This window comes from Pseudopodoces humilis, chromosome 12 (genome assembly GCF_049639895.1).
Source record: "Pseudopodoces humilis isolate 2021_Gansu_Grassland_sample_001 chromosome 12, ASM4963989v1, whole genome shotgun sequence".
In the NCBI taxonomy this organism is placed as follows: domain Eukaryota; kingdom Metazoa; phylum Chordata; class Aves; order Passeriformes; family Paridae; genus Pseudopodoces; species Pseudopodoces humilis.
Genome location: NC_142211.1, coordinates 1,764,595 through 1,783,772, shown reverse-complemented (window position 1 = coordinate 1,783,772; position 19,178 = coordinate 1,764,595). Strand labels below are relative to the sequence as shown.

At 38.7% G+C, this 19,178-nt stretch overlaps 1 protein-coding gene across 1 annotated transcript in view; it reads left to right on the top strand.

The window, feature by feature from the left end:
* LOC148183271 (microtubule-associated protein 1B-like) overlaps window positions 1-16,808 on the top strand; it is a 116,818-nt gene extending 100,010 nt beyond the window's left edge. Inside the window, exons 5-7 of the mRNA XM_088061561.1 lie at window positions 12-6,198; window positions 11,143-11,381; window positions 12,533-16,808. Coding sequence (XP_087917687.1) covers window positions 12-6,198; window positions 11,143-11,381; window positions 12,533-12,688 — 6,582 coding nt within the window. The 3' untranslated portion in view covers window positions 12,689-16,808. The remainder of the gene's footprint in view (window positions 1-11; window positions 6,199-11,142; window positions 11,382-12,532) is intronic.
* The last annotated feature ends 2,370 nt before the right edge of the window (window positions 16,809-19,178 follow it).

Genomic DNA, 19,178 nt, shown 5'->3' with positions numbered 1-19,178 from the left:
TACAACCTTAGATTGGTGAATTATTGAGCACCACACACCCTGCCAACAAAGCCAGTTTAACTCTTTTCTGCCCTGAGGAAGGAGAATGGAAAAATTCCAACCTTGACAGACACAACCTTCAAGACTTTATTAACATTAAGCTCAACTCAGCTTCAATATTGCCCAAAATGGAAGGACTCTCTGAATTCACTGAGTATCTGTCAGAATCAGTAGAAGTGCCACCACCCTTTGACATTTTGGAACCTCCAACTTCAGGAGGCTTCTTGAAACTCTCCAAACCCTGCTGTTATATTTTCCCAGGTGGAAGAGGGGATTCTGCATTGTTTGCAGTGAATGGATTCAACATGCTTATCAATGGAGGATCTGAAAGAAAATCTTGCTTTTGGAAACTTATCCGGCACTTGGACAGGGTAGATTCCATTCTACTCACTCACATTGGAGATGATAACCTGCCAGGAATCAATAGCATGCTTCAGCGAAAGATAGCTGAATTAGAAGAGGAACAGTCCCAAGGGTCTACTACCAACAGTGAGTGGATGAAAAATCTGATCTCACCTGATTTAGGTGTTGTATTCCTTAATATACCTGAGAACCTGAAGAACCTGGATCCTAACTTTACAGTAAATAGGAGTATAGAAGAAGCTTGGTTTACTCTCCAATATTTAAATAAATTGTCTATGAAACCAGAACCTCTTTTCAGAAACATAGGGAATACCACTGACCCTATAATTTTATTTCAGAAAATGGGAGTTGGCAAACTTGAGATGTATGTGCTTAATCCTGTCAAAAATAGCAAAGAGATGCAATATTTTATGCAGCAGTGGAGTGGTACTAGCAAAGATAAAGCTGAATTCCTGCTACCAAATGGCCAAGAACTAGACATTCCATTATCTTGTTTCACCTCTGTCTCATCCCTCATTGTGTGGCATCCAGCTAATCCTGTAGAAAAAATAATCCGAGTTCTGTTTCCTGGAAACAGCACACAATATAATATTCTAGAAGGACTAGAAAAACTCAAACACTTAGACTTTCTTAAACAACCAGTGGTTACACAAAAAGACCTAACTGGAAACATTGCTAGTCCAGCTGTGAAGCAAGCAAAGTTGAAACAGCAAGCAGACAGCAAGGAGGGTCTGAAGCCTGCTGCAAAGACACCAAGCAAGCCTGTCAGGAAGGAATCTAAAGAAGAAACACTGGAGCTTGCGAAACCTAGTCCAGCACTGGAAAAGCTTCAGAAATTGGAAAACAAAGAAAAAGTTCCAGTTAAAAAAGAGAAACCAGCAAAACGGGAGACCAAACCTATAATAGCAGAAAAAGATGTTAAAAGTAAAGAAGAGCAAAAATCTGAAACTCCTGAAAAAAAAGCTACAGATGTAAAAGCAAAAGTGGCAAAGGACAAGACAGTGAAAAAGGAAGTCAAAGCAAAACCTGAAGAGAAGAAAGAGGAAAAAGAAAAGCTAAAGAAAGAGGTTTCTAAAAAAGATGAGGAAACACCCATCAAAAAAGAAGAAAAACACAAAAAAGAAGAAATCAAGCAAGAAGTTAAAAAAGAGGTGAAAAAGGAAGAGAAGGAAACTAAGAAGGAAGTAAAGAAAGAAGCTCCACCAAAGGAAGTTAAAAAAATAGGTAAAAAAGAAGAGACGGAAATTAAGAAGGAAGAAAAAGGAATCAAAGACATCAAGAAGGTTCCTAAAGGAACAAAGAAATCTGCTGCTTCAGCTGAAGTCAAAAAGCCAGCAGCAAAGCCTAGACCACAAAAGAAGGAGGAACCAACTAAAAAAGAAGCTATATCTGCTGAAAAGCCAAAGGAAAAAGTAAAAATTAAGACTGTCAAGGAGATTAAAGTCAGTGGAGCTCAAGCTGCCCTTGCAGTAGTTCAAGCCACTACCACAACTGTAGCATCTGCAGAAATTGCCGCTAGTGGAAAAGAACTTCAAATTGAGAGATCCCTTATGTCTTCACCAGAGGATTTAACAAAGGATTTTGAGGAATTAAAAGCTGAAGAAGATGAAACAATAAAAGAAACGAAACTTCAAGTCGCACTCATAGAGGATGAACTGAGACTCAGTGGCACAGAACAAAAAGAGACCTTTGAAGTCCAAAGAGAAAAATTAGGTCCTGAAGGACCTGCTGAGTCCTCTGATGAAGGCATAACTACCACAGAGGTGGAGGGTGAGTGTGAACAAACACCTGAAGAATTGGAACCTGTGGAAAAGCACAGGGTTGATGACTATGAAAAGTTTGAAGATGAGGGAACTGTCTTGGAAGAATCATATGAAGGAGGAAATTATGAGGAAAAGGCAGACACAGAGGAAGCGGAAGAGCGAGGTGAAGATGAGGAGGTAAAGACACAACTGGTCACTACAAAACCATATATGAAGAAAACAAGAAAAATGCAAGAGAGTTCAGAAGAAATAATGGCTGATATTAAAGCTGAAAAATATATTGAAAAGGCAGATGATGAGACATCAGATGAACAGGCTGAGGAAGACAGGGAAGAAGCAGTAGAAAAGGCAGAAACTGAAGAGACTGAAGAAGACAAGGAAGACAAAGCAAAAGACAGAGGTGAAGAGGAGACTGGAAAAATAGAAGCTGAAGAAGATTGTGTGATGGCTGTAGTAGACAAAGTTGCAGAAGCTGATGAAGTTGAAGATAAATGTGGCCTACTTACACCAACAAAACACTCAGAGCCTCAGTCTCCAGCAGTTGAACTGTCTTCTTCTATCCATGATAAAACATTACCTGGTGGCTCAGAAGGTGAAGCCACTGTTTCTGATGAAGAAGATAGAGAAAATTTACCTGAGGAATTCACTTCTACTTCAGGTTATACACAGTCTACCATCAGAATATCCAGTGAACCAACTCCAATGGATGAAATGTCTATGCCTCGTGAAGTCATGAGTGATGAAACTAACAATGAGGAAAGTGAATCACCTTCTCAAGAGTATATGTACATTACCAAGTATGAGACATCATTGTACTCTCAAGAATTTGCTAGATCTAAACTTTCTCCACTTCCAGATGCTTTTAATGGATTATCAGAGGGATCAAAAACAGAGGCCACAGAAGATAAAGACTATAATGACTCAGCTTTTACCATCTCACCACCTTCTTCATTAGAGGAAGACAAATTCTGTAAATCTGCATTCCAAGATGTATATTGTCAAAAAGGAAGTGAAATCCAAGGCACTGACAAATTAGAACTCAAAGAACCCTATCCAGAAGATGGTGGAAAACATAGTCCAGCCAAGAGCCTAGCGAAGTGTTTGTCCCTTCCATCACCTGTTGCCAAAACACCACTGAGTGAACGCAGTGTGAACTTTTCATTTACTCCCAAAGAGATCCAAATCTTGTCTGAACCTGTCCCCATTGCTACATTGTCTGATGTACATCAAGAAGTTGCCAAAGAGCACTGTGCAAGCCTTGAAGATAAAACATTAGAAGTAGCATCTCCCTCACAGTCTGCTGCTGGTAGTGCTGGCCACACGCCTTATTATCAATCTCCTACTGATGAAAAATCCAGTCAGTTTCTCTCTGAAACTGGTGAAAAGTCAGCAGAAGTTCTTGTTATCTTTGAACTCAGTGAAGACAAAGATGAGTCTGCCAAACCCAGAATTAACCCTATGGATGAGCTTCTGCCAGATTCAGAATCTCCTATTGAAAAGACTCTCTTGCCTCTACGGACTCCACCACTGATAGGTTCAGAGACCACATATGATACATTTTTGAGTGCTGATGTAAAGTCTCCCACCAGTGATTATGGAAATCCTTCTGAGGGGAAACCTGAAAAAAAAAAATCACCTCTTCAGATGAAACCAGCTTCTGAAGACAGCTCTGTGAGCCTTTTCCAAGAAAAACAAGGTGAAAAAAGTATGGCGTTTATGGTAATTAAGGAAGGTTTTGGCCTAGAAAGGAAAATGGAGGATACAGAACCCAGCAGCTCTCAGTCTTCACTGGTCTTGGATGAGCAGAAGTTAGCCAGTGATCTCTTACCAACTCAAATAGATATCAGTCAGTTTGGTTCCTTAAAAGAAGACACCAAAATGTCAATTTCAGAAGGCACTGTTTCTGACACATCTACAACTCCAGTTGATGAAGTTGTAGCAGAAGATACCTATTCCCATATAGAAGGAGTAGCTTCTGTCTCTACAGCATCTGTTGCTACTAGTTCATTTCCAGAACCAACTACTGGTGATGTATCTCCTTCTTTGCATGCTGAGGTTGGATTCCCCAACTATACTGAAGTTGATGATTTCCTTTCAGTGTCAGTTGTACAAACACCAACAATATTTCAAGAAACAGACATGTCTCCATCTAAAGAAGAATGCCTAAGACCCATGTCAATTTCTCCACCAGATTACTCACCTAAAACTACAAAATCAAGAACCCCAGTGCACAATCATAGATCTCCTGAGCAGTCAACTATGTCAGTAGAATTTGGTCATGAGTCCCCTGAGCAGTCTTTAACAATGGACTTTAGTAGGCAATCTCCAGACTATCCTACTGTAGGCACTAGTATATACCATATATCTGAAAATGGACTGAAAGAAGTAGATTATAGCCCTTCAGATATACAGAAGCCTATTTTTGCATGGAAGACTTCCCCTGTGAAGCAGTCATCTTACTCTCAGGAGAAGGATATTTCAGAAATTATTTCAGTTTCTCAAACTGAAGCTTCATCCTCAACTTCATCAGCTCATACACATTCCCAGTTAACTTCACCAATGCCAGAAGAAACCTTTTCAGGTGCTGTTCCACCCAGACATATGTCACTACATTCTTCTTTTACTTCAGAAAATATGCAAAGCCTAGGAGAAAAGCTTTCACCAAAGTCTGACCTGTCTGCATTAACTTCAAGGGAATCTTCTCTGTACTCTCCTAGTTTTCCAGATTCACCTCCTGCAATCACAGAAGCTGTGTCAGCTACTCACACATATTCATTATGTTTGCAAGTGTCCTCTGTCAAAGCGTTTGGTTACCAAGAACCCCTAACAAAGCACAGTCCAAAACCTTTAATCAACCCAGTAAAAGAAGATTTAGAGAAAAGCAACACATCACCAGAAGAACCTAGTTATTTTTACAAGGCCCCAGAGAAAACTGTTAGGTCACCAGAGGATATTAGCTACTCCTATGAGGCAGTTTCAACATCTAGATCACCTCGGTCCACAGATTATTCCTATGAGACGACAGGGAAAACCATGGGTTCACCAGGAGTCACAGATTATTCCTATGAGATAATTGGGAAAGCAACCAGATCACCTGATGCTAAGGATTACTCCTATGAAACAACAGGGAAAGCCACCAACTCACCCAAAGCCACAGATTTCTCATTTGAGACAACTGGGAAAACCACCAGGTCATCCAAAGCTACTAGCTATTCCTATGAAGCAAGTGCACATTTTAGTCCAGAGAAATCTTTAGCAGTATCCCGTCGAGATGTTGACTTATGCCTTGTGTCCTCCTGTGAATATAAACATCCTAAAACTGAACTTTCACCATCATTTATCAACCCAAATCCCCTTGAGTGGTTTGCAAGTGAAGAACAGTCTCAATATCAAAAGAAACCATTAACTCAATCTATGAGAGTTCAGCCACCTTCTGGGGGAAAGCAGCAATGGCGGCAGTGTGATGAAACCCCTCCCACATCCATGAGTGAGTCTGCCCCATCTCAGACTGATTCAGATGTTCCCCCTGAGACTGAGGAATGTCCTTCCATCACTGCAGATGCTAATATTGATTCCGAAGATGAGTCAGAAACCATTCCGACAAACAAGACAATTGCATACAAACAAATTGACCCACCACCTGTCCCAATGCAGGATCACAGCCCTTCCCCTAGGCACCCTGATGTCTCCATGGTTGATCCAGAGATTTTGCCCACTGATCAGAATTTGGGTAAACCTTTGAAGAAGGACCTCAAAGAAAAGACAAAGACAAAAAAGCAGGGTACTAAGACCAAGTTGTCTCCTTTTAAAAAAAGTGATGATAAATCAAAACATGTGGCTTCACTGAAACCAGCTATAAAGGAATCTTTGGACAAAAATTCCAAAACAATTTCTCAAAAAAAGGAATCTGTGGAGAAAGTAACCAAAAATATCTCTAATCCAGAAGTAAAGTCTCAAGTGGAAGAGAAAGATAAGGACACCAAGAATGCAGCAAATACAACAACATACAAGTCAGCAAAACCTGCAACCACAGGTAAAGACAGGAGTTCCTTAATGTTAAGATTTTCTTTGCTGTTGCAGTGAAGTTAGGTTGCCTTTACATCAGCTGACAATGTGGTTCGTAGCAAACCCCCAAGGAAAGTTAATGTTTTAAATATAAATTTGGTGTATTATAGCTACATTTAAATTAATGAAATTCACTGAATTAAGTTTTTCACTCTGATAAATTTGATGTGCCAGCTTGCTCAGATGCAAAGAATTAGAGAGGGTACATCAAATATAAAAAACTTAATGCTGTCTGAATTGATAAACAACTATTAGAATTAAAAGTACCACTTGTGTAGGTGAAGTGAAATCAGTAGTGAAGTAAATTACTTTATTCATAGTAAGAATCATATAGTCATAATATTCTTAACATAAAATAATGCAATTCAATATTGTGAGAGGCATAGGTACAATCAGACATTCGATGCTTTTATTACTTTGGTTGATTAATTTTTAAAATAGTATTTTTTAAAAATTATAACAGTAGTAAAAGCACTTTCAGTGAGCTGAGCATGTTCATCACATAATCCAGTTGTGATCGGTTGACCTTGGCTGGACACCAGATGCCCACCAAGCCACTGTACCACTCCCCTTCCAGCTGGACAGGGGAGAGAATCAGATGGAAAACAACTTGTAAGTTGAGATAAGGCAGTTTACTAAAGTGAAAGTGAAAGTTTGCGCACACAGAAAAAGAGAATAAAAGCCTTTATTTTCTACTTCCCATCAGCAAGCAGTGTTCAGTCACTTTCTGGGAAGCAGAGCTTCAGCTCATGTAGCTGTTGCTCTGGAAGACAAGCATTGTAGAATAACCAATGGCCCCCTGTTCTTCCTCTCACCCTTAGCTTTTTTATCTGAGTTGTTGTCACATGGCATGGACTATCCCTTTGGTCAGTTTGGGTCAGCCATTCTAGTTGTGTCCCCTCCCAGGATCTTGCCCACTTGCAGCCCCTTGAATGGGGGAGAGGAAATGTTAGACAGTGCTGATGTTGTGACAGCGCTGCTCAGCAGTAGCCAAAACACTGGTATATTGTCAACACCTTTCCAGCTACAAATGCAAAGCACAGCACTGTGAGGGCTGCTATGGAAAAATGAACTACAGCTCAGCCAGAACCAATACACAGTTAAAGTTTTATGCCATCAGTGATGACTAAACATCCAGAAAACTAATGTAATTTTGAATGACTGTTGTGTATTCAAAGTGATAATAAAATATTAATTTGATTACTAAAGGACACATTATGCTAATATTTTTTTTCTGGCACATCTTGTTAGAGAGTGTTTTGGGGATACTTGGATTTTGCTGTTTTCAGAACTGATGTTTTATTGAAAACTTTTTAAGGAGCAAGTGTAGGATTCAGTACAAGCAAACCACCATTCAGCTCTCTGTAGCTTCATCATTTTAAGTGGCCCACTATTCCTTTCTTACACAATTATTTGCATGTCGGTCCTAGTAGATGTTTTTCAAAGCAGCAGTGCAGTTCCTTATGCTGTACATTTCTCCAGCACTTCAGTTTTATATTAGATTCTTCTTCCTTGAGGCATACTTTTAAAGTATATTCTAGCACTGAAGACAAGAGTCTATTTGATAATGACATTTAAGTGTAATGTGTAATAAATTATGCAGTGTTAGCATATACAATTCTGAAAGATGTATCACAGATTTTTTTATGATAAAATATGACAAAAGTTGTTTTAATATACCCAATAGCTAAAAACTCTCTAATTCAGGAAATCTTATATTATGATGCTCACTTGACATATTGCCCTGTGATGAATGGCAGGTCCTGCTAGACAATTGTATTAGACTTGCCTGTATTTTCAATATGTAATCCTAAATAGAGTGTATTGTTCAGATCATTTAGTTTACCAAATGTGATGGGTTGACACTGGCTAAACACCAGTGCATTCACGAAAATTATTTATTCATTTTCTGCTATAGTTAAGTAGAGAAGGGGGAAAGAAAATTCATGGAGTAAGATAAGGATTAGGAGAAAAACACTATAAGGGCAAAACAGGCTTAAAACTGTAAAAGTTATAAAGAAAAATTTATTAACAGAATTAAAAGAGGATAATAAGAACTAAAAATAAACTGTTAAAATACCTTTTTCCTCCCCCCAGCCCTTCTTTCTTTCTCACCGACAGTGCAAGGAGACAAAACATGGGATTTTTAGTTAGTCACTTCTAAAAATTTTTTGTCAGTTTACTTAAGGAAAGGAGTCTCTTTTGTTATGCCAAGGTGTCTTTCCTATGGGAAACAGTTCTCTGAACTTTTCCAACATGGTTTTAATTTTCACAGCTAACACTCAGCCCAGAACCTGCTAGCAATGTGAAGTCCTTCCCACGGCTTGCAGTCTTCCCACAACTGCTTTTTGTGGGCCATTTAACTTATGAGGTGCAGTTTTTAAGGATCAGCTGTTCAAATATAAAAACAAGGGTCTTCTGTTTCTGAAAGCAAGGGTTTTCTTTCTCTATGTTCAAACCTCTCACCCGATCACAGCTTTTCAGTATCCACATGCTTCAGCACAATTGCCTTTTTCTCATGGGCTGTGGGTGAATGCTGCATCCCCCCATGTACTTCACGAATTACAGGGAAACTGTTGTATTATAATCCTCACCACAGCTTGCAGAAGAATCTCAGCTCCAACTCTCAGAGCACTTCCTCCTCCCCCTCCCTCTTTTGCATCAACCTTAGTGTTGCCATATTGTTCTTCTCATGTGTGAAAAACAAGGTTCACTCTCCTGGTAAAATTTAAAAGGTTTAATAAAGACAATAAGAGACACAGATAATAAAGCAAAGAATAAAGGCTGAGTGCTTGGCACTCTGCCAAGAGCACGTTTGGTGTTTTCGGTACACCCTTTATATACCATTTCTACTGCATCACCTTGATTCATATTCATAGACTTTATGCATATTCAAACTTTTCCATTAACTAGTTTACATCTTCCAGGAACTATTTTGCATGGCCACTCCTTGGATCCGCCTTTTTAGAGCATGCACATTTGTTGGCTTGCTGTATTAATTCCTTCCTTATCATCTTTTAATGTGGGCTTTGGCTCTTTCTTTCCACAGGTGGTGAGTGTTGATAGCAGCCAGGTCCCCATCATCTCTTCACTGGAGGTTATCCTAACCAGCAGGCAGTTCAAACATACTATATCGACTATTACCACTCATGCATATATTTTTGCTAATAGCAGGAGAAAAAAAACTACATTTACACAGCAAAGCCATTCTAACATTATACATATAACATTCATCTTAATACTTGCGAAAAACCAATATTATAATATGTATTTATAACCTCACATGTCTTCACTTTTTCCTTTTCTCTGACTTGGGAGAGAATCAGTGTTCACTGGTTCATTTATTCTCAAGTTCTATAAATTGAAACAGTTTTTATAGAGCTCTGCAGCACTGAAAGGTTAATCTTGTCCAGGTTCCGCAATCGGGGAATCACTCACCGTGTTTCTCTCTCTATTGGTCATGTGGTGTCTGCCAGCACTGCAGAAGCCGTGCAGGCTGCCGGCTCCACTGCGCTTTTTCTTCATGCAGGACGTCAAAATAAAGAAAAGCTGCTGCCATGGATTTTGTCTTTCTGATCGCAGTATGGCTGGTTAAAAGTGGCTAAGCAAATAAAGTCCATTGTGAGCCATGCTGAGACAACTGTGGCCCTGCAGCGCCGCCCCAGCTGCATGGTTGCTTGTGGCACCAGGATGGTCCCCAGCAGCATGGCCCAGTGGCCACCCAGGGATGGTGTCCAGTGGGCTCCTCTGGAAAGGGCCTCTGGCCTGCCCCCCCATCCTTATTTTGAGAGTAGGGAGCAAGAGAGCTTCCCAAAGTTTTTCATTCTTAAATACGTTATCATAGAGGCGTTATCAGTTTTTTTCTAATTGACTTACCAGTGTGCTAATTCTCAGAGCTAGCCAGTGATTGGTTTTGCCAGGCACAGAGGAAGCTGCTAGCAGCTCCTCACAAGAAATCACTTCTGTGGCTGACTTTTTCCCTCTTCACCATAAATCAATGCAAAACCAGCATACCAAACTTCATCCTCTGTAAGATGATGAGAAGGTCAATAAAACATAAATGGTGGTCATCTAGATAAAATTACTGGTTGAATCATGATTGTCAGTTCACACCATGATCCAGTGTGCAGCAAAAGCAGCTATTTTTGACCTCTTCTTAGAACAGATACTATGCTATGTATAGCGGAAAAACATACTTCCCTCTACTTTTTGTGATAAGTGGCTAGTTTGTGTATGCAAATAAGGAACCAGCAGGCAAACACTTGTTCTCAGTTTCCTGCAGTAATTACTTTAGGAAATTTCTCTTTTCTCCCACGTTCCACTTTGCCTCTCTTTCTCCTCACATGTAGTATCTTCCTGATGCACCTGTAAGACAGTTTGTACATATCAACAGCTACTATGTCTTGGTATGTGCTGATACCCCAAATCTCAGGACCACTTCTGCATTGCTTCCTGTGTGACCTTAGCTTTTATAATCATGCATACCTGAGACTTTCAAGAACTTGTACTTCCTAAATTGGAAAATAATTCTGCCATTTATTGAATGGCAATTCAGTAAGCACAGACCTGCATAGTAATTGTTGGATAATAGTATATTACATGGAAAGATTTGGTCAAATGTTGGTTATGTGGTAGTGAATTTTTCTTGTATTATATAGTTAGTTATTTTTATTCCATTTTTTTCCTCCCAGTCCAATTGTAAGTGGCCTGTAACAAATTTGGAATATGTTATTAGATGTAGGAGAGTAATGTCATAAGTGTTTCAGGGGACACAGAAGTACAATTGTAGTTATGTAATTTTTAACTAAGACAAGCAATTTTAAGAATATAATCTCAGCAGTTATAGTGGTAATTAACAAATGCATGTTTTAAGCAGCCTGTGATATGTTCTTTTGTTGTTTGGTTTCCAAAGGAGCTGGGAATAGTAAGTCATCAAAATCTACAGCGGTGCCTCCAGGACCTCCGATGTATTTGGATCTGGTGTACATTCCCAACCACAGCAATAGAAAGAATGTTGATGTTGAGTTTTTCAAGAGGGTGCGGTCATCCTACTATGTGGTGAGCGGGAATGATTCTGCAGCTGAGGAGCCAAGCAGAGCTGTTCTGGACTCCCTGCTGGAGGGCAAGGCCCAGTGGGACAGTAATATGCAGGTAGGCTCTTCGCTAGTATTTCTACCTGGAAATATAATCTTCTCTGGAGAGCAACTACGGGAAGCCAGAGTGCCTCTGGAGTGGGCAGCAGCTGCTGGAGACAGGAGTTCCCAGCTTGGATGCCTTGTTTCACCAGTGATGTTGTTAGCGTTCAGGAACACACATAATCACGGAATGATTATATGAAGGTGCTTTATTGAAGAGCTCTGGGTGTCAGGGGTACACATACCCAAATCTGACCCCACTTGGTTTTGAGTTGAACATGTTTTTATACTCTATTGTTATATAACTTACATATTAATTATTGAACTTACATTGTTCTATTGTATGCATTGTTTTTACCCAAGCATGGATTTCTCGTGATCCCACCTCAACCCCCTAACATTGTTCTTCATGTTCTTTAAACAATAATTATATCTAATCACATCTAACAGTTGTATCATTTATCATATACTGATTACACAGGTGCAGTTTCACCTGAACTTTAGCAAGCACAAGGCCTAACATTTCCCGGGGCCTACTTTTCCCAGGGCTTGCCAAGCCTAACTTTCTTTCTAAGTCCCCGAATTTTCTATGATTTTAAAACCTTTTACTATCAGTGTGAGAGGACACCCAAACGAGGGACAGAGCTGCACCATGCTCAAATACTTGTCCATTTCTGACCCTTCTGACCTGTCTCTGGAGAATAAAACAGTTGGGAACTGGTTTACAGAGCCATTTGCCTACTTGATCTTCTTGCTATACCATATATGAGCCAAGTTTGTAAACCTTGCAGGTTTTAAGTAGGAAAGAAAAGTGAATGTTTCATGGTTTATACCGTCAACGCATACACATGGAAACTTCATGTGCCTTTCCAGCATGATAAATAAGTAAACAAAATATTTGGCCATAATCTGAAGAGCTATCGGTGCAGACTACAGACTGCTGCTTCTCTGGAAACTTGTACCTCATTACCTTAGAAAACCAAGGTTTTATTTTGATAAACTGCTTCTTCTCAGTCATTTCATATTATCTACATATTTATTTTCTTTTATCTGATCCACTTTTTCCAAAAGGGAATCATAATTGCTGGCTAGGACTTCTTAAGAACACATTTTTCTTATCAGTTGCTTCTGTTGTCCATTCCTCAGGAGTTCTCTTTTGTGTTGCAGGTGACCTTAATCCCAACCCATGACTCAGAGGTGATGAGAGAATGGTACCAAGACACCCACGAGAAACAGCAGGACCTCAACATCATGGTTTTGGCAAGCAGCAGCACTGTTGTTATGCAAGATGAATCTTTTCCCGCCTGCAAGATTGAACTGTAAGAACCAGACCATGCACTGCAAGTTTTACTTTTTGTCCAGAAATTCTTCAATTTGAAAACATCTTTTCTAAAAATTCAACCCATCTATTTCAACTGCTGAACTGCATACCTGCAAAATGCTATACCCTATCACAGTGATGTAAGTCACAAAAATTTTTTAGTCTTTGCTGATTGCTAAGGGAAATAACAGCATTTCCATAATAGGGTCAAAATTACTGTGAAAATACAGATCCAGTTTCGTCTTCACTGAATGCTTGAAAACCATGTACTAACAACTCCAAGTGACTTATGCCAGGTAGAGGCATTTTGCCTCTAAAGAATTACAAAGAGAGAAAGAGGTAGGAGGACAGTAATAAATAATTACATCTCCAGTAGTCTCATGGCAACAGCTGTATTGCTTACTGCAGTTTATGTACTCACATGAAAAGGAGGTTTGAAATTTGTATCAATCTGAGCTATTGCAAAGGAGGTCCTTACTATACAGAATTAAGTTAGCTGCAAAATAAGAAGCAGAATGTGGCTAGGAAGTGATGTATAACCTAAATGCTCATTAGCAGTTTTCCACTTTAATTTGAACCCTGCATACTGACATCCCATAACAATCATAGGCCAAATATGCATGTAGTCTGAACCTCATTTTGAATTCTAAAACCTTTACTTCAACATGCAAAATTGTTGATCTAAGGCATGCTCCCAGTAAAAATCCATTCACTTCAGTCAGAACTGACCAGTACACATGCTTAAATACCCATGTCCACTGTCAATTAACTAAAACAAAATACCAAAGCAGTTGGGAGTACATACAGTAGACAATTTGCTTTAGAAAGTAACTTGAATGTACAAAGAAACTTGATGCACTTATTTTTTAATGTTGAGACAGCAAATTTTTAAAACATCTGTGTAGGATCATAGTTGCGCCAGTAAAGATGTGCGGGTGTGCATGAAGTGTATACTAGAAACCTATCTGACTGGTCAAACAACTTAGTGCTATGAAGTACGTATGTTAGTTCTGTGAACAATTCACTGATGCACCAGGACAGCTCAACAAGGCAAGATGAGCACTTTTTTTGAAGAGTTCTTTTGTACTGTGGAAGCAAGATCAAAGTGGTCTCCGCTATCAGAGTTGCAAAACTTGGTAAAATATTCAGGATTATGAAGAAGGTTATCTGCGAGTCTGTACAGTATTCAAACTTCCTCTGTCTTAACTTATTTTATTTGTTTAATTTAAGAGCATATATGGGTACAAATGTACAGAAAACTTTTTTTTAGGGCTGTGTGAACTTTTAATAGATTTTTAACAAAAGTTTTCATTTAAAGGAAAATTCAAAGAAAAATTTTTCAGGCAAAGGCAATTTTTTTAGTAGTCATATAAGATAAATTAATGTTATTTAAAGTTCTAGTGAGAATGGACATTGAGGTAAGATTTGTTGAAAATGGTCAACTGCCTTTTTGGAGGCAGGGGGGAAGGGAGTCCCTGGTGGAAAAATTAACATATTGATGACGACAGAAAATAGGATTTGAAATGTTGATTGCCTAATATTTACAAGAGTGTAATCTACATGCTCAATCCCCCCAAGATCTTGAGAAAAGATAGAATAAATGATAAGCTAAAATAAGTCCCTTTCCTCCTTCTGTCCCTTTCTCCCTTCCTTTCCTTCTTTAGACTGCTTGCAGCAGAACAGCATGTAGAACAGTTACATGATTTAAGACAGTTTGGACTTTTTAGTCTCAGAAGTTTTATCCCTATTAAAAAGTCTTGTTACATTGTAGGTTTGCAAATTTGACTTTATAGAAGGTGTAAAGGCCTCCAAAATGAAAATATGTGCTGGTCTGTATGATTCACCATTATGGCTAGTATTAAGATTTGCAATGTAGTGAACTATGACCTCATTTTATTTTCTTTACTTATAATTTGTTTCAATTTTACATTGTTAGGATATTTTTGTTTAATAGGTATATGTTTGCACTCCTAATTTTTATGAGGGGTTTTTTAGTATTGCTTTAGGGCTCTTTATATATGGGCTCCTGAGGCCTATTTAATGATGTCAATTATTGTTTGTCCATTATTGCGGGTTTTGATTTATTTTTAATGGCTTCTTCATTTTAGGTATCTCTAGCAATGCTGTTTTGTTTATTGCTATACCTTTTAAGTTGTTAAGAACTTCACTCACAATGACTATGGCAGAAAAGGCAGATGGAAATGTATTGCGAAAACAAGCATGTTTGCTGCGCTTATAATGATTCACTTAAAATGGCTTTTGCAATACATAGTCTTCAAAGTTATAGGCAAAATGTTTGGAAAAATAATTGTACAATTTCTACAATTCTGCTTTATCTACATTCTTATATAGGTCAGATTTCAAACTTTTTAAGTGGGTGGGAACTGATTTTCTGATAATATCTGAAATGGTTTGTACCTCTGCTTTGGTAGAAAATATAAGTACAGCAATGGTCCTGAGTCTAATCTCACTTATGCCACTTATTCTTGTGAATCAAGAGCAATTTCACTACAATCAGGGAAGTTACAGTCATTAGGTCCTACTGTAAATGAAATAAGAATCAAATCTTAAATATCCCCAAGTAAGTTTGTGATGGCTTAAGCATTTATTTTACTTTAGAAATAACAATTAGGAAGTTGCAGCTGTTCTTAAAATATTTCTCTTTTGCTTTTATGAGAATAGTAAAAACCCAGTCTGATTATTCTGAGGTATTGTAATGCCTGTTCCATCCATTCCCTTTTAAATGTTAATCATGCCTGGGTGTAACACAGCAATGAACTCCTCCATTAGCTCCTCTTGCCTTTATGTCTTTCCTCCCTGTGGAACTAAACTGTACTAATCACTACACAATCAGTTTACAAACAGTCAGAAAATGTGTGTACATTAACGATGAGTACTCTTGATCAACATAGATTTCTAGGAGCATTGCTTCTTATTGATCAATTATAAAGATTCAATAGGACACACCATTTAAATGATGGTATTACTCATAACAGCATCCCCAGTCATGATCTTCATGCTATTACTATACTGCTTCATAAAATTCAATGAAGAATTATTTTAGAGGTCACACCCTGCTCCTGAACTTAGACAGGGCCTCTCTTTCATGCCTTTTCAAAGTCCTGTGGTGGGCCTGACTTCACTGACCTCTACTTTTCATGCCATCTTTCATAAAATTAATTTTTGATTTTTTTTTTTAATTATCTTGCATACTCTGGTGAATGGAGTTAACTGTGTATATGAATGGGGTTTTTAATTTTCTACAATAGCTTATGCATTTTAGGAGAGTTCTGGTACTCATTTACTAAGATTTAATCAATTTGTTATTTGAATTTTCAATCCATCCTACTACTAGAAAGTCATCTCCAAAGAACACTTATTGTGCATATAGGATATTTCTGTCATATGCTTCTCTTTGTTCATCTGTTACAAGAGGTTTTTGCTATGATGTTTTGAGAGAAATAGTAATTTTGTTCCAAATAAAAAAAAGAAAAAAGTCTGTTGTGACTTTTACAAAAAAAACCAAACAACTAAATAAAACAATGGCATAAAAAATATTGATACAAAAAAAAAAAGAAGAAAAAAAACAGCTTCTCTGCACTAGAGCAGCTAGGAGGTCCAGATGGTAGAGCTACCTCTTCAGGACTGGGCCGGAATCACAACTGTAAAAGAGGAAATTTGAAATATGCTTTCACACATTTGCATGCAGCCATCATCTTCCAAACCATGGAGTCTTGTTGCTGGCTGAGAAGCACCTCACACATCTCTCTTGTTCTGAATGGTGTTTGTGTCAGTCTGCAGCTGTGTATGGTATTATGTCTTATAATTCTGCATCATTTCTATCCAGTCATATCTAACGTAGAAAATTAGTTTTCAGTGAAAGTAATATGCAATGCTTTTATGATATTTGTGTGCAGTGTCCCCTCTTCCACTGAGCATATTTGATGTAAAAGAAAAAACTCAGTTCCACAATAAAATACAAAAGCAGTAAAGCAGTATTGACATTTCTTGTCTTTGTGTATGTAAGTACTTGTAAGTTTTCCCTTTCCTTCAGTCATGATTACCTACTATATGGGCTTTTTCTCCAAAGTTCAATGACTACTTAAATGCTAGATAAGAACTAATCTTTATTTAGAAACTGAAAAATAAATTCTGAAAATTAGTTTTATCTCTTGTGATGAAAAACATTACCATGAGTACTATGATGTGGCTTCTTTTTGTTCTCATTTCTGTATTCCCTCAGCAGCATGAGAAAACATCTAATTTTCAGTAAGTACATATTGGGGGAAAAGGGTTAAAACTGGAAGAGGAGGGGATACTTTCGCTCAAATTGACCTTGCAGCTGGGAATGCTAAGAATGTCAGCGTGGGAAAACTAAATTTATTATGCCTAGTCTGTTCATCCTTTGCCTGTTTTGAGGAGTAGAATTCCTGTGGAGACACAACACACTCACAGACATGCTTTGAGCCCTCTGCTTGGAGTGACAGAGCGATCATAAAAGCACAGCCTTGCAATAATCTGTGGGTGGGCAAAACTCTGGTATACTGGGGCAGGCAGCAGGCCCCCCTCCCCCCACCTGCCCTTCGCCAGGATGAACTGAGCCTATCCCCGCGTGTCTGCCACCAGGTGGTGTTAGCAAGGTAATGAAATAAAACTACTCTGCATTTCAGCTGTGGTTTGGTGGTTGCCTTGTTTACCCGTATGTGTTGATTCACACAGTGCACATTCAAGGGGCTGTATCAGAGATGACACCATATAAAACCACATTGCTGAGGTAAGCAGCTTTTGTGCCAGTATGATCCATATCAGAGCACTCTAACGCAGTGCACAGGGGAATTTCCTGAATCAGAGAAACTTGGTGGAGCTGAGAGAGCCACCAGGAGGCTGAGAGAGCAGCTGATGGGACCTGGGCACAGCCAGGAATCTTATAAATGAAAATGCTAGAGTTACCAATAAGTCAAGCAATATAGCAAATTTATTAATTTGTTCGATAAAAGGTGAGCAAATTTTACAGTGCGCTGGGTGCGTTGAGGGTCCCCACCCTAAGCAACACACAAATTCAGGTCTCGAAGGGTAGTCTCATACCATTCTAGGCACTTTACTTCCTCAAATTTTCAGATATTTTCTACTTGCGTTTTCTTCATAATCAGCAGTTGTGGTTTTTTGGACATTTGTTGGGGAGGTGGTCTAAGATGGTCTTCTGATGTCCCTCCAGCCTCCCATTCTTCTCTTAAAATATATTTTCTGCCATTAGCATTATTCTTGGTTATACAGTTTGTTTAAGCAAGGATTTATTTTGTTAGTCAGCATATATTTTGCAAGCTTTCTTTCAGTCATTTCACAACTGTTACCGCTGAAGATCAATAGATCATGCAAACACAGGTTGAGGTGTGGTGAAGGAAGAGCAGAGTTTATTTTTCCTCCCAGGATTTATAGGCTTCCTACCACGGCCAGGGATTGGATGGTCAGGATAACACTTTCTCACTGCACTGGCCATGAGAGGTGCCCATTACAAGATGTGTAACAGAAAGAATGTACACATATCTATGTTTATAGTTACTGTCCTGGGAAAGTCCTTAGAAAACTATGTTAGCAAGCTCAGAAGCTGAGTTTTCAGGGCAACACACAACCTAAAGCTAACCTGTCTAAAAATGTCTTCATAGGACCCCTTCCTCAGTTATTATAAAACTTAAAGTTAGCATGTTTCAAAATGCCTTTGTAGAGCTTTTCAGCTCATGTTGATCCTACTTCCCCTTTTTAAGTGATTAAAAATTTTTCTATACTCAAAACCAATTTATAGCATGTACAAAGGATAGTTTAAAGCTTATACTACAAGGTACTTTAGAGCTTATATTAATTATTTGCAAGTACTTACAATTTTGTTGTTAAAACAAGCTGTTAGCTAAAAGCTTATTGTTATATAATTACTTTGTTAAACTTTACTTCCATGCTTTATTTTAGCTGATTTTCAAAACTTTTCTTTATAATAATCCCATGGTCTCTGTCTGCATTGCCCTCAGACACGCATACATAGGTGAATGCTGTTCAATTGACACAAATCACCACTTGATTTCTCACAGGAACAACCATAGCTCCACTCCCCCACCCTGCCCCCTGTATGTAAGAAGCCCCTAGGGGGCATGGCTGTCAGGAAGGATGCTCTAGTTCTGCTGGATTTAACAGGGAGCAATGGTATCCAGATGGCAGAAGGTTATGTCTTCTCTAAATATCAGCACATCCATGGAAGTGTTCAAGGGTAGGCTGGATGGGGCTTTGAGCAACCTCGTCTAGTGGAAGGTGTCCCAATCCCAGGGGATTGGCACTAGGTGATATTTAGGGTCCCTTCCAACCCAAACCATCCTATGATTCTATGCAAAGAAACAGCTTCCTACCCTGGTACAGCCTTTATAATATTTTTCATTATTGGCTTTTCAGGTAGGCAGCAATGAAGTTGCAACAAGAAGTCTAAGTGCAACCAAGAGAGACCTCAGG